The following is a 16,926-nucleotide window of genomic DNA, read 5'->3' on the forward strand; positions in this document are numbered from 1 at the left end:
TCAGTCATCTCTCCTCCTCGCTCACTCCTAACTTAGCGACTCGCCTGCACCCTCTGATTCTCCTTTTGTGGAAATAGTTTGTATTGATCCACTCTCAAACTGGGGAGAAGGTCAGGGGTTCACTAATAAAGCTCAGGGACAAAACAAGACCTACACACACACACAAACACCACAACACTGCGCACAAACAGGAGACAAATATAACCTGGTAGCAGAGCTGAGGTGCTAAGCGTGCTAAACGCTATGCAGTCAACGCTCTGTCGAGGAAACTATATTTTACTAGAGCTGCATCTAATGCGCCTGAAGATTTGTGTTTCCCAAAAACAGATGAAGTGCAAATGCGACAGAAAAACACAACAGGTTGATGACGGCCACAGGCAAGAAATGACGACCCAACGCTAATCTAAGTGTCATACGGGAGGCTGATGGTGTTCCCGGTGATCAATCATGGCTCTGTGGTTAACAGCTGTCCATGGCTGTCCAGCCCACCACCCACAAACCAGCCCTGTCTTGCTTTTGGGGTTTCTGCAACTTTTCTGCACCTCTGCACCATGGCAGGGTCAACCTGAGAACATTCACCCTCAGCATTAAGGAGTGTTTCCTACACTGCTAAGACTGCATTTCAATTGCTCCGGTTGTTCAGCGGGAACTTTTGAGACTCCATTTCATGCATTATAATTTCAAGATGATGTAAAGTGGTGTAAAGATTTTATGTTGGCTTTTTATTTATGCTCACACTGTTTTTGCATAAGACTAACAGTAAAGTATTCAAAAGTAAATATATATGTAAAAAATATAACCATCTAAAAATTCCCTAGATCCATTGCAGTGCACATGATCAGTATCAGAGAAGATTGTGGTCAGAGGGTCCAAATCAACAACTTATGACTCTCTAAAGGGCTCTTCAGAACCAAAGTGTAGCTGATGGTAACTCAACTAAATATTTCCAGCATCAAGGAAATCTTATTGTCAACTTGGAAACTCAAGTTGTTTTATTAATTAGGAAACAACAACTACCAGACTTTCCCACTTCTATGCAAAAGATACATAAAAAGCAAAAAAGTAACTATTTTCAATACTTGTGGGATAATTTACAAATTAAGCCAGAGAAAGCAAAAATCTGCAAAAAAGCTAACCATAAGAAAATGGTATTTTCTACGTTACTTTCTTGACCGTTTAGTCACGCTTCTACAAGAAAACTAGAGGGTGCCAATTTTTTAACAGTTTCTATTTCCAAAGAATCTGTTTAGCTTTCCAAAGGCTATGAATTCTCCTTGGACTTGAGCATGCTTCATCAAACTGAAAAAAGGAGCCAACTGAGGAAGAGACGTCTTCAGAAGATACCGGAAACACTAAATGGAGAAGAAGCAAAGTTTACTGGTTTTATCCTTTCAGTTTTCAACATATCTGTTGTGGAACAGGACTGAATATGAAATGTTTGCAGCCTTTTCTGAGAGTTCTGATCAGGGTATGCATTTACTAACATATATATATATATATATATATATATATATATATATATATATATATATATATATATAAAACTGATGTTGGCAGCTGCTAATAAAAGTGTACTAGCATGTAACTTATTACACTAAAAGCATTTCTTAAAATTTTCACCTAAAAATCATTTTGTCTTTGTTTAAAAACAACTTTTTTTCTGGCACACAGTGTGACCCCCACCTCTGCCCCCAATACGAACTAGTAATGGGAGAAGTTTGACCATCATTTTACATTTATTCAACAGCAATCTGATCTCTACTACATGTCTTAAATGTAAGAAACTGCAGCTGTATGTTTCATTTAGTCGTGCCAGGAACATAATATTTCTAGACAGCAGGAATGACTTCATAAGATGTACAGTAAGTACACTCTACATACTGTGTCATTAGTGATCTTTCATTGTAGATCATGTAAGTCCCTAACACTGTAGTGCTTCTGGCTTCGGTTGTTGTCCCATCTGACATCTAAAAGCATGCAGGGCTAAGCTGAACTCAGTGCATACAGCATTTCAGAGTGTTATTACCAAGGTAATGAAAATTAATTAAATCTGTGGAGGAAACTCAAACATCTGTAAGTAGTCATTTATTTAAATTCAACTTATGCTCTCTTAACCATTTTAATTATTTATTCTTGTAGGACCGTTATAAATATACTGTAGTGATAGGTGAAATGTAATTATAGCAAAAATAATCAGATTTTTCAACTGCGTTTAAAAGAAAGAGCCTTATTTTTAAAAGATGAAGCAACTCGACCACACAACCAGATTTATTGCATTATTGCATTATGTACCGTGTTGCATTTTGACCAAGTTATATTAACTAGTATGTGGATGTTTCTGCCTTAATATTTAGATCTCCTCTGAGTGGTTATCTTGTTGTTTCGTTCTATTGTCTCCGATTTACTGCTGGCTGGTTAAGTTATTTCACACAGTCCCTGTTTCCACACTGAAAAATAATCTCAGACTCAAGCTTTTGTGGCGCTGAGGTATAGGCCTGATTAGGGCAGCTGAAATTAGGTCAGTTTTAAGGGGCACTGGAGCAGACATCATTAACCTGATGCTGACCTCCTAGGTCTTGCTGCTGGTCTTGGGGTCAGCCAGTCAGCTCCTTTGTGAAGCCATTACATTGTCATTGATGACAGTTTTCAAGGGACAGCAGGTTTTAAGAGGTTGTCTGAGTGATAAATTAATGGTGGATGTAATCCTCACCAAAAGCACAGAAACCATGGTAACAAGCCTTACAGAAACGGGATTGGAGGAATAAAGGAGGGATTGAGTGAGGCATATCAGTGAATTTATGAGTAAATGGATCAATGAATTTGTGGCAGGGAGCAAACAGGAAGGTTGCAGCAGTAAAAACATTAAATGTTATCTTGGTGGCCTGGTATGTGTGAACAAGGGAATTCTTGAAGTGAAAGAAAATCCAATAAAATATCTATATCTGCATGTGATTGAGAATTTATTAAGGTTTGATGGAATTTCCAAATCAAGCTCGACTTTCACATCTAAATCTGGTGATAACCCGAGAATTGTTCAATTTTAAATGTATTCCTTTGTGTTAAATAAAGAATTGGTCAACTTGTTAATATGTTATACATAAAATACTTAATACTAAGAGCAAGAAGATTAGAAGAACATGCTTTCAACACTGTTCTGATAGTTTTACATCATTCTTAGGAAATCAAAAATGAATAAAATGAGCATTAAAAAGAAACTGTTGCACAAAAACCAGAAAATAGACATGATTCTGATCTTTGAATATCTAAATAGTGAGGTTAGTTGACCTGTGTGACATAGAAACAGATCATCCAACAATGTGCACCAACAATTCAGCTTAATCCTCTGAGATTCTCTGTTTTACAGGCTTCTGATAAACTTGGAACTGAAAATTAAAGCAACAAAGACAGAGAAAAAAACCGCCATCTTCAGTCATTTTTCAGAACGCAGCAAGAGAGAGGTAAAAGAGATGAAAAGCAGCACCTCCAGAAATTCACGTTACTTATCACAAATCTGTACCCTTATGCTAATGAAGACTAACAAAGGCAAACATTCCCATTCCTCTAAATTATCCAACTCCAGCTGTGCATTTCATGTTATAACAACATCTGAAATCAGAAATGTGTTGACTTTTAGGAAACACTTTAAGACACTTTTTCATAAATGTGAGGTCTAAAAGGTATATCTGTTCCCCTGCAGTGTTGTAAAGTCGCTACTATGTATCTGTTTAAGCAGCATATTTTGTAATGCATGCAAGGCCATGTTTTGAGGCTCAGTTGGTGAAAAACATGTCTAAGTTGCACTATCTCCCATGTCTAAGTTGCACTATCTCCCAAGATCTAACACTGCAGAGTGCTGAATCATGCTGAGTGCATGAGAGTGGATGTGCCTGGGTGCTCCTTCTGAGTGACAGTTCACAAATCCAGGGGACTGGGCTAATGATGTCCCCTGTCTGAGAGAATCAACACTCCAAGAGTTTGTTGGGGGACAGAGAGAAAAAAAGAAGAATAGAAAAAGTAACGGAGACAGCAGGAGATATACAACCAGAGACTGTTAATATTCCACAATTGCAAATCAGATTTAGCGTCAAGAATAGCAATTTGTTCTCACTGCTTAAATTACTACATCTGTGTTTATCAATGCTAATAATTTTATCTAGATTGTCAGAACAAAATCTCAAGCCAAACCGAGTCAACAAAATGTGTTAAAGCAAATATGTGAGCTTACCGAGTTGATGCAGTCGAGCTCCTTGTTAAGCAGCCAGGGTAAAGAGAGTTTCCCTTCTCCCCTGTAGCAGGACTGAATTCGCTCCTTGATCTTTTCCTTGATCTTCCTCAGGGTGAACAGGCACAATGCAGACTCTTTGGGTGGCTTTGCCCGATTTTTCTGACCTTGAGAGAAAACCGTGAATAGGATGTCTTCATTCTCTGAAATCCCCAAAGAGCTGGCCAGCTGCCGGCCTGGTCGGGCCAGGAAGGCATCCTGCACCAGGCGGTACTCTATCCCGTCTTTGGTGCAGCCAATGGGGAACTCCACGTAGGAGTAAAACTTTGGGTCGTCCATGCAGAGGCGAACAATTTTGGAGGTGAAGAATTGCTCCCCACTGGCGTCAGGAGAGGTCAGTTTGGTATCTAGCTGCATTGTCAGATAATACACAAACTGTTCACTACTGAAGCTGTACACATAATAGATGTCAAAGGCAGGGAACTTGGAGAGAGTGTCCGAGGGGATCTTAAGCTGAGAGGAGACAAACTCATCCTGATAGACGAAGCTAAACATGTCTGCATTTTCTTCATTCTCCATGAGTTTGCGACTGGACAAGGTAGGAAAGTACTCAGATTTTCCATCAATAGGTGTTCCAATGAATAACTTGCTGGTAGGACTTTGAGGGGAGCTTATGATGACCCCTGACATTGTCCCTGACTCCGCCACACTGGAGAGGTAGTGTTCCTTGCGGTGGTGAGGCTCGCCAAGTTTAAAGAGGTCATCCAAACGCAAGAACTGGCAGATGCCCTGCGAGGTGCTGCCACAGGCGATGAGGCGGTTCTGTGCGTAGTCTATCAAGAGCAGCTTGTTCACGTTAGGGGTCTGGGCCAGGTCGTGAGGGCAGGACTGGACACTGGGTGGAGGGTAACATTTCTCATTGTCCACCACTGGGCCAGTCATGTGGCTGCGCAATTTAGTCAGGTTGCTGGACAGCTTGAAAATCCAATTGACAGCTCCCACATAGACTTCTCCAGTCTTATTGTGGATCGCCAGATGTGTAAGAAAATGGTCAGCGGGGGCAAATCGTTTGAAGGGTGGTGGTTGACCTCCAGAGAGGGAAGGGATCATGAGGAGTAAAACTCCCAAGAGGACAAGCAAGTTCCCCTGGCCAGGGAAGGCTAATGTCCGAGAAAGAGGACACATATCTGAAGTGTCCAGCGGCGAGGCTTGGGGGACGGGGAAGGAAAAAGGAAGAAGGAGAACAATCTTTGTTGCTTAGATCCAAGTCAGGATTTTATTCTTTGCCTCCTCTGCTACTAAGGAATGAGAAAGGAGAGCTTGAGGGAGGGAGAAGGACCAGGGAAGGAGAAACAAAACTCCTATTGATCCACTGTCCTGTTTTCAACGCTGTGAGCAGTCATCAGGAACATCATCCAAAGAGGCACAAGGTTGCAGCCCTGAAAGGCAAATAAGAGAAAATATGTAAGAGTCTAACAAATATTTCTTATTGATTAGGCATCAAGGAGGAAGAGAGGCTTAAAAATCGCAAAGATTACACAGATAAATGAGAAAAGAGCCAGGTTGACATTTGCCTTGGTAAAATATAAATAATATCAAATCAAGTCTAGAAGGCAAATGTGTCTGCAGTGAATTATGGGCAAAAATGCAAGGGAGGCAGGAGTCGATTATTAAAAGCTCTATACACAGAATTCGAGTATAGCCATGAGTTATGGACTCACAACATTGAACCTACTAATATTTCATAACTTTCAGTGTTACAGTGCCGCTTTTGGAGATTTGTTCTTGGAAAAACTGCTACTGGGGACTGTAGCATTGACAGTGAGCAATTTATAGCTTGGTCTGCTTCAAGCCTTTCCTGTCATGGTTTGTACTGTAACAAGTTTTTCCATATTGTAATTACCCATGGAGCTCTGGTGGACTAGAAATGGGCATCAGAGTTTGTATAGCAGCCAGAATTTTACAGCAATGCAGGATAATCCGGCAGCGTTGCCTGGGCTGAGAGAATCCAGTCCGATACATTAAGTACATATATAAACAGAAAAATGATAGAATCGTTTTACTATTCACTGCTGTGACAAATGTTTTATTGTGTTTTTCAGTGTCTCACATTTATGGAAGTGATAAACTTTTAAACATGGCGCTGATGTATACATATTATCTTAAGTGCTTACCTTAAGTCTGCAAATGTTCTTATTTTTTTAAAACACTTAAAGTCAGTTTGAAAACTGCCATTACTGTAATGTGTCTGGCTCCGCTCCCTTATCCGTTGTAGTCCCCGTCTGTTCAACAAAGCTTAAATGGAAAACTGAAGAGTAGGGGTTTGGCAAACATTTATTTTGCTTAAAAGTTTACTCAAGGTGCACTACAACATATTGTTAACACTCAGTGCCGATAAAAAAAGAAGGTGCTGTTTCAAAAGGGTAACAACAAACATTTTTTTCCTGGATATCAAAATGTTAGAAATTACCGAAATCACTGACAGATGCAATTATGTTTTATGTAGTTTTATAAACATTTATTCACCCAATTGTCTGAACCCATTTATCCTTGAAGTTGGGGTACAAGCTGGACAGCTCACTAGCTCATTTATTTATTCATTATATTTTAGTATTATTTCACAGAAACAATGCAGTCAAACACAGCAACAGAACAGTGTCTCTAGCTGATGCAATGCACAAAGAGTATATAGCAAAAGCTAATTCGCAACTTCAGTTCCCCATTGGGCCTTTCTATGCAGAAAACACACAGAACAACCAACCATGTGCAAACGGATTGAAAACTCAGGCTACTTTAGATTTAACACATTATGGTTTTGGGCTGTGTAAGGAAGCTGAGTTACTCAGAGAGAACCTATGGATGTACAAGTAGAGCTTGTAAGCACTATGCAGAAAGACCTCAGGCTGGGATTAGAACCTATGACCTTCCTGCTCCAGGGCAATAATGTTGCACCATGTGCTTTCTGCTAAATCAAGCTGGTAACAATGACTAAAAACATTTGGAGATCTCAGTTCTAGGAGACGAATCATTCCAATTTATAATGCCACGCATGCTAACTGCGCTATTCTTTGTTACACATCTACTGCTCATCATTGTCTCAAGCCTAATATAACTAATTAATAACAGGACATACAAAGATATATTATGAAGGCTGTTGGAGTCTTAAAATTGTTTGATCCACCTAAAATCTTTGTCAGCTGCATCGTCTAAACTGAAAATTAATTGATTTCTAGGCACAACAGAAAAAAGTATGTGGACGGATAGGCAAAGGAATGCTTAGAAAAGCATAGCAAAGATAGCTTTCTGTAACTGAATGATTAGCTTTACTTAAGAAGCAAAGCAAACTGTCTATTAGTCATTAAGCACACAGATCTAAGGCTGATCTGTTAATCAAGTCTGGCATGAGGCCTCATTCTGCTGAATGAAAAAAAATAATAAACAACTTTGAGGAAGCAGTTCGGCAATAACTAAGGCAACGAAACACCTCTGTAGGAGCCATCTTTGAAATGTTCATTATCATTAGTCACTCTGCTGCACAGTGTAAATAACAGGTGAGAGTGGAAGAGAGCATAAGGGTTGGTCCATGCAACAGTAAGCCGAGACTCAGCTGGCACAAAGCTAGGCAGGTTCAGGAAGAGGCTCTGTCATCTTACGCTTCACCTTGAAAATCACTCATTTGTATGAAACAGAAAAACTAGATGACAGGAGAAAAAAAACAGCAGTAGAAAGCTGAAGGCACGCTCTGTAAAAGTGGCTAAAATGAATGTCAACAGCATTTTAAATCAACTCCACCTTTGCTTGACGTAAACATCAGGGGAGCCCTGTAGAATGAGGCACTTCAGCAAGAAAACTGCAGACATAAGGGCCTGAGCTGCAATTATCAGATATACCGCTACTCTCCACTCTGTGAGATTAAAACGACTCTACATGGATCATGGCCTCTTTGGCACAGGCAGATGCAATAAAGTGACGAGCCGGCCTATAAAAAAAAAGAAAAAAAAAAAAAAACTAATTTCTTGTTCAACAGTACAGTTGCGCTGCGCGATGAGAGCAGATGTCAATTTAAAGCGTGGCAGTGCGTGCGGAGGCCGGCTGCCTCGTTTTCCTTTGTCATTTCCAAGAGAGGCAAAGACACAATGAGGCAGAGAGAAAATGCCAGCTAATACCTGATAAAGAACGCAGGAGAACCTGGGAAAAAAAATCATCCCTCCTGCAATTTCTCTTCATTTAGGTCAGGCATAGCTTGATGTAAGAGAGTGTGAATCTAACGACAAATTGCATCTGGAGTCTGTGTCTGCATTTATCTATTGGGCAATAAGGCATAATGAAACACGTTTTAAGAGTTAGAGGGGATGATGGATACGGGATGGAAAATGGAATCATGCTGATAATGTCCTTACTAATGGACCCTGAGGAACATTCACCCTCAATCCTCAGTCCCCTCCTTCACACACTTAAGTTTCCTACATATTTTGCCTGTGAAGAGTCCAGACTGAGTTACCCAGTTCCAAGTCCTTTCTGCCTCTTTTTTTACAAAATGAAAAAAACATTTTTTATAAGTATTTCGTGCCATAGGGATGGGTTAGGTTAGGCATGAATGGACAGAGCCTCCTGTTAATGAGACAGTTTGGACATACAAACTGTCTCATTAATTTGTTTCCCAAGATCTGGGAAACAAATTCCTGTCCTTTCCATGCTGAGCATGAATCCTGTTAAATTGTAAATGGAGGTTTTGACTCGACTTCTTGCGTACGTTCCTCTCACTCAAAATTCTCCTATTTTCTCTCCCCACACTTATCCTCAAAAACCCTCTTCAATTTCACTTTCCTCCAGAGCTTAAGCGAAATGCTGGGAAGAGCACTGGAGGAAGGATGCGAATCATATTTGGCTCCATCAGGGGAAAATATGTCAATCATTTGGGCATGAGCCTGTCTGTTGCCTCAGGAATGAGGAATCAACGAATTGGGGGAGCCAAAGCCTTTATCAATTAAGGAGAAAGCATTAGAGACACTAGGCTGTAAAAGGGCTGAGATGATTGGATTTAATATCGGCACATCCTGTCAACTGACAGGACAGGAAACTGTTCCAGTAGGAATTGGAAACTGGGAAATAAATTGAAAGTAAAGGAGGGAAGGGATTCCTCCTCCCACCCCCATCTGATTTTAAAGACAGGCGAGAAGGTTGCATGTTGTTAAAAATCCAGAGGCTGAGGAAGAGGTAAGCCGTTAGTGAAGCTTAGCTCGCTAACTTGCACTCTCTGCCTCCCCTCCAAAGAGGCTGAACCTGTCCGTTCAGATAACGTTCCCACTGTAAAGCCGGGCTGATTTATTGCCGTTGGCATATCAATTACAGCCCTCAACACTGGGAGGAAAGAAGGAGTAGAAGAAGAAGATATCAAGAGAGAAAAAGAGAGAGGTGATGAGTAAGGAAGAAAAGCCACAAATGGACAAATTCATTTTCGTTGCAAAATCTGGGTCACATCTATGAAATATCAACACTAAATCCCACAAAGACAAACAATAATTCACACGGCTAGCAGAAATATCCATTACCGTGTTAAATTAAAGAAGAAATGACCTCCATGATGATCTGCCCTCTCCCTCCTTATTCAACAACTAAAACACTCCAGAGATTGGATACTTGCCCAGGGGAGGAAACGGAGACGCGAGAAGGGTGGGAGAGGAGCTGAACGGCACGAGGAGACAGCAAGAAGCAGGTGGAGGGGGTGGGACAGTCAGAGAGGACGACAGATAGAAGGGGACCCAAACCCTGAAGCCTTAATCCTCTTGCAGGGTCTGCCTAATCCCGCCGTCACTATCGAACATATGGGAAGAATGGATTACCATCCCCCTAATGCACTGAGGGGTAGGTAGGATAGGCAAAGGAGTGGGTCGCAATCCCTGGATATGCTGTAAATGTAAAACAAAAATAAAGACACACATCTAGTTGAGGTGGCAGAAATTGGACTTCTTATTTTTGGAGTTTGAAAAAAAAAATTAAAATACACTTGGGTTTCACACTTTCTGCAGGTAGGTAAGGTGTTGGTTAGTCACGAATAGTCTGGTTGCACCACCAGTCTGGCATATGGCCCAGTCAGAGGGTGTCTATGCAGCTGAGACCAATAAGAGCGGGGTTAGGCCTAACCACCTAAACCAATCTGGTTGACAAAGTGCCTGTGCCGAACCACAAACTCAAATCTCATTGCAACTAACTAATCACTCCTCTCTGGAGGATTACTGGAATATTCTCAAAAATATCCAAACCCATCTGTCACAATACAAGGACATTTGTTCATACAGGGCCCATTTTTCCAGCTGGTTGGCAGAAGATTTTAAACACTTGATTTCTAGTTATCTGAGGTCAATACAGCCATGTACAGTAATACCAGTAATTATTTTTTGTCACTTGAAATTTGCAAAAAAGACATTTGGTGCTGAAAAAAATTTAAAATTAGCAAGCACTTTTTAGGTGCCAAAAACAAATACCAGTGGGTTGCATTCAATTCATCTATTAGGACTTGACAGCTTTCAGATGGAGAAACTGGACGGCAGTAAAGTAGAACTCCATTATGTGGTGTCTTCTATTGTTTCCTTCCTGTCTTTGCAAAAGCAACAAACCAACTAGTATGTCATCAGTAGCACTAAAAGCTCCTATGAGAGCTCTAGAAACAAGTGCATGTGCCCTTCCTGACTTACATCTGTCTGTAAAGAAGAAACTAATGCCTTGGTTTGGAAGTGCTGAAAATGTTTGTCTGAGATGTTGTATCTTACAAAAGTATTTCTACCACTTCAACTTTAGTGAAAAACTTCAAAGTGCATGAATACTTTTAGTAATGATTTCTACTAGAATCAAACCTCTCTAAAAATGGGAAGATGTTTCAGTCCAGATGGACAGATAGAACCTTATAAAACACTGCCAAAGTTCTTCCATCAATGCAAGAGAGGAAAAACAGGCCAAACCATCATCTTTGATTTGCTCTACAGTAATTTTGTTCAAGTATGTTTGACAAGAGTAAAAGTTTTACAGCAGTCGTTTCACAAGCTGGATTAATGGAATCCTGAGACTGTATATTGATATATATATTTAAAATGTTCACCTAAAGACAGAATCATGAGACATGGAGCAATAAAGCAAAATATAGCACATTTTACAGCCAATCTTCATTTTGTTGGCGCTTGTATCAAAAGATGGGAACAAGTCTGAAGATAGAAACTGCAAGACTGCCTTTTAACAAGTTGGCTTGAAGACGTATTAATCACTCGGACAACTGCGTCCCTGAAAACCAGCGTGCAGTGTGGGTAACAGATGTGTGACAGCTGCCATTCCAAGAGTGGAGACAGACTGTGGGCACTACATCACACAAATTATTCCTTTCCTCTTTCCCTGCAACTATAAAGTCACTCACACACATGTATTTCCATAGGAAATGTGGTTACCCTCTAACGTATTCAGACAGACAGCACTACACAAATATATGGCTGCAGTTGTATGCATGTCTGTGGCACTAAAATGCACCTGTGGTTGGTGGCTTATTTGACCACATCAGATTGGACCACCTCATGCATTAACAGCATTTTATTTCCTTGAGCACTTAATATTCAGTCAAATCACTGATCATGATGAGACATTAGAGGATGTCTGCGGAGGCAAGCACAACAAGTGTCACTTAAGTAGAGCTAGGTGATATAAACAAATAAACACTAAATGTTTTTTCTGTGTTGAGCTTTTCAGCGAATAACAAAGACCATTTAAAATCAACAACACAGTTTCTAAGAATGCCTTTGGTTCACAATAAACTGAAAGAAAAAACAACATTTTAATGAGTGAGGTGTGTTCAAAAGTTGTCATGAACTGCACGATTTTCTGAATTGTTATGGGACATTCTGGTTGCCAAGTAAAAGAAAAACACACAATATGTTGATATACATAATTAATATGCAGTACTGTTTAAGAGAGGAAATAGGTTCAAGTATAAACCAAAATGATGCAAATCTCTCCTGCCCCTTATAAAAACACATAATGTGGATCACACATTACCACCTTTTTTATTGCTATTGTCATTTTCTATTCTTAACATATTTTAATTGTTTTATTGCCAGTCTTTACCACAGGCTTTTTTGTATAAATCCAAAACCACTGATGAGAGATTAAAGAGCAGTATGAAGATTGGAAACCACATTGTGCCGAAAACAGCAGTATTTGAGGTCATGACAGCTTTTTTGATTGTTTGACAAGAATGTCACAAACTTTAATGTATTTTATTCAGAATTTATGTCAGAGACAGAGAAAAAGTACACAGTTGAACATTTTTAACAAATCAAAATCTAAACCGTGTGGTGTGAATTCAGATTCAACCCTCTGTAGTCTTGACCGGTAACCCTATTGAGACACGGCAGTCCACCAACTGCATTAATCAAAGCAGTCAAGGAAAGGTTACATCTACATTTATGATAATTAGGATATACATTTTAAGACCAACACCAACAAAGAAAAAAATAATCTGAAAATGTAGTAACTTCCGAGTTACTGTACCACACACTCTCCATGCATTTTGAAATTATACCTCAATTTGTACATTTGCATAGAACTAAACAAAGGTGTACATAAATGAGATAAATCTTGCGACGTTTTAAATGAAGTGACTTAAACACAGTTTTCTGGACACTCAATAAGATCAGTCATTCCCACCCACGCACACATCCACAAGCTGATGGTGGTGAGGTACTGGATTATAGCCAAAGCCGCCCTGGAGTAGTCAGACAGAAACAGGCTGCCACACACCAGCACCACCAACCTTTCTGACCACTACCAGGACGCTCTATATATATATATATATATATATATATATATATATATATATATATATATATATATATATATATATATATATATATATATATATATATATATATATATATATAACACTATATGCAGAGCATCTTTAGTGTGAAGTTATGGGTCACAATAAAGATGTGCCCATGTGGTGCCCACATACAGGTGCCCCATACAGGTGTTCACTGGTACAGTGAACACCTGTACTGACTTTTAAGACTTTACAACAACACTTAAGCAAAATAAAACTGGAAGAAGACAAAAAAAAAACACACATGGGAACACAAAAATTTGAAAATAAAAGTGTATTCAACACTCTTTACTTCAATACCCTGAAGTAAAATCAAAAAAAGTTGTAGATAGGTGCATATACCTTTTAATCAATTCCATCTTTCCAGTTTTTATAGCTGGCACTTCTGAACTAGATCAGAGGGAATTATCAGTGTGGATTTCCTTACCTCTTCAAAAACACACAAACCAAGCAATCATCTGTTGTGCTCGAGCTTATTGTTGTGCCTTCAGACTCAGCAGCCGTTTGGAATCTTCTCTGAGCAGTTTGAGCTGGATGGTGAACGCCACCATCCTTGTGCTCTGAATGGTTTATGAGCATTGTGTCTAATTTGGCTGCCGAACACTGACTTGAGCGCCCCAGGCTGTCTCCCAGGCATGCAGCCCTTGTCATTAAAATAACACATGAAGAGCAGACAGACTGTATTTGTCTCCTTCTTTGCATCTATCCCAATAATCCCACCACAATCACCTTATTTCTTTCTTCTGTTTTGCTGAAAAGCTCAAATCAGGAGTATTTTTTCCACATGTGTTCTGCGTCTCCTTAGCTCTAATGCAATGCAGACGGCCAACTTAAATACCACATCTCCCAAACCAAATTTAAGGCGTGAACGTAGAAGCAGATTTCCCCCTGCAGATTTCTTCAGCCAGGGTTGAAAAACCACACAACACAAAGACCATGATTCCACTTGCTATGACAGACGGAAGCACTGATGAACCAGGAACCAGCTAAAACCAACCCACATTTTAAATAGGAGCACACAGACACACAAACACACCGAGATTAGTGGTTTATTCTTAATCTCTGGACTGTGTTAGGCGACTGGCTCTTTCTTTCTGTGATAAATCCTGTGTCTCCCAGTGTCTGTGGGAGTATATGCGTGTACATGCAATGCAGTGAGAGAGGTAGGCAACATGTAGGTCAAGGTCAAAGGTGCCTTGTTAAAAAAAAAAAAAAAAACAGCATTTAACGATCAGCTGAGTGAAGCAAGACCACACCGAAGCCTGCCTGAAGCATTACACTAATGCGCTTCATGTTTGATAAGGCTTAAACTGAACAAGGGCAGATGAATGATCAGCGGTACTGATGACAGGAAGCAACAGGATGCTGATTATCTCGGTTATAAAAAAGATTCTTACGTTTCCAGTAGCATCAGATATGTTTTTATTTCTATATAAAAGCCTCTGTTACTCTTCATTGTAGTCTGTTTTACATTCTATGTGTGAACAGTTTAGCTCCGGGGTTTTCATTTGATTCTGGCGTGTCGAAGAGATGCATCTAAAAGTAGCAGGATAATAAATCTCAAAGGACTGGACTTTGGATATCCAGAAAAGTTTAGATTAGGGTCACAGTAATAAGGCTGTCATGTCTAGAGATATAAGCGTGCCAAATTATTAGGGTTTAATTTTGGAAAAGTTTAAACCATTTTTTTTCCTATTCTTAATCATGTCCTATGCACTTGTACTCTATGACATGAAAACACAATGAAACACATTAAAAGTTTATGGTTTCAAAGTGACAAAAAAGTTAGGAGGTTTACAGCTTATCAATATTTTCTAACACCTGGTCTGCATCCCATGTGTCTCAATAAATATCAGATAAAATGTGATGTTTACAGTTCTAATCCTTCATCCCTTTGGTAAATGTATGTAAAACTAGTAGAACTAGCTTGCTATAAATGTTTCACATTCATTCAGACAGAGTTGTTTTTCTGAACATCCCAATATAACCATTATTACAGATTTGTTAGGGATCTATATAATAATTAATACATATGTTTAAACTATATTTTGATCCAGCCTCAACCAGAACAGCCACAGAACCAGGCCCACAGGCCCCTGCACAGAGAAACTGTTGATTACAACTAATGACCCCCTATCCTTTAATCAAAAAGGTCACCGTTCCGCTAGTGAAAACTTTCTCCTTGGCTGTAACAAAGTTGTGGTTTTAGCCATCAAGACTGCCTGTGCAGGTGCTGATATCCTGAAACCACAGCTGAGGAGAGATCCAGTCAGCAGACTGGTTGAAGTGGGACACAGCTGTGATAAAATGAGGACATACATGATGAATGTGAAATGACAGAACACCACGGAGTGTGTTCGTGAAACATAACCCAGACTGAAGTCCACTGTATAATGCATGGACAAAGACAAAGTTGTGTTAACGGCTCTTACTGTTAAAACAAAGCATGTGCATTCCTCCGTAGCGCTGCTTATATTGGACCTCTGAGCTCACTATAGAGGAATGCGGGCCGCTCAGCCCGAAACAGCTTATTACCAAACACTGCGGTCCTGGACTGAAACTCCATGTTTACTTTCCCTGCTAAACAACCTTCATCTAGGAGCTTGTCTGACCTTTAACACTTGGGGCACTGCTTTGTAAAAACTTGCCGCCGAGTGTTGATTGCTGTAAAAATACTCATGCCACTGCAAATTGACTCCAAAATGATCTGAGGATTGTTCTGGTCAGAGTGGTAATGAGAGGGAGAGGGGTCACATGGAGGAGAAAATATACAGTATATGGATTGAGGTCAATATGACGCAGGTGTGAGAGTCCTTCTCTGAAAAGATTTGATTTTATTCATACAAACATTTGACAGATTTCATCCAAAAAATGAATTTATCAAGGCACTCACATCAGATGTGAGCAAGTCAGTGAATCATCAGTAATTGGTTAATCTTCACATCCCTGTTAAGCTCAAATCATGTTTTGACTGTGTACTGTTGAGCAACTCACTCCACTGCTTCAGTCTTGCTGCATTCTTGTTATTAATGCATTACAAGATGACAGGAGGAACGCAACAGAGAATGAATCTTTGATCTTACATGATGAATAAGCTGGCACACGATCTAGGCGATTCTAGAAATGTTTTCACTTCTGTTGCTAATTTTCATCTCAACTTATTGTTTAAACTGAAACAGACATAATAGGAATCTGATCTACTCTTTGCTGTAACATGTACATTATCCAGAGCATTTTTTTTATACCAAAAAAATTGTTGTGCTCTAAAGAAATCATCAAAAGCAAAATGTCTCATTGCGCACAGACACAGAATTGAACAGGACTGGCTCACGACCGACTTCGACTGCAGTCTTATCCGTCTCTGTCCATTAGAGGCCATACTGTTTCCGGATACATGCTGTTGAGTAATATCAGTAACCATATCAATAGTTATGACGGCATGGCCCTCTCCCAGCTCTAAATGCTTTAAGACGGGCGTGTGGCTTGTGTCAAATGGCATTTAGCCGATTTATGTCCACTTGGTGGGTCGAAAGACAGCTGGGTAAACGCAGATATCTGAAGCAGTGGGAGCACAGCTCCTCAACAGAAAATCAGAGCTAAAGAGACCAAAGGAAGCATATCCCAAAAAATTGTTAAGTGATTTCAATAAACTATGCCTAAAGCACAAGTCATTACAATAAACAGGAAAATCCATGACAGTGTCAACACTACACAAAGGCGGAATCATGTCCAGGAACTCAGTGGGACGGGACTATTCATTCATTTTGTTTGGCACGGTCACATCTGAGTCATGCAAGGCCAACTCCAATTATCTCCTGACGCACCGTTGTGAACCTGAAAC

At 39.9% G+C, this 16,926-nt stretch overlaps 1 protein-coding gene across 4 annotated transcripts in view; it reads right to left on the bottom strand.

The window, feature by feature from the left end:
- LOC129358537 (plexin-A1-like) overlaps positions 1–16,926 on the bottom strand; it is a 204,467-nt gene that overhangs the window by 162,442 nt on the left and 25,099 nt on the right. For all 4 annotated transcript variants that reach the window (XM_055027665.1, XM_055027663.1, XM_055027664.1 and 1 more), the window contains exon 2: positions 4,226–5,661. In XM_055027665.1, coding sequence (XP_054883640.1) covers positions 4,226–5,407 — 1,182 coding nt within the window. In that variant the 5' untranslated portion in view covers positions 5,408–5,661. The remainder of the gene's footprint in view (positions 1–4,225; positions 5,662–16,926) is intronic.

The sequence above is a fragment of the Poeciliopsis prolifica genome, unplaced genomic scaffold (assembly GCF_027474105.1).
Source record: "Poeciliopsis prolifica strain line A6 unplaced genomic scaffold, Auburn_PproV2 SCAFFOLD003, whole genome shotgun sequence".
NCBI classification, from domain to species: domain Eukaryota; kingdom Metazoa; phylum Chordata; class Actinopteri; order Cyprinodontiformes; family Poeciliidae; genus Poeciliopsis; species Poeciliopsis prolifica.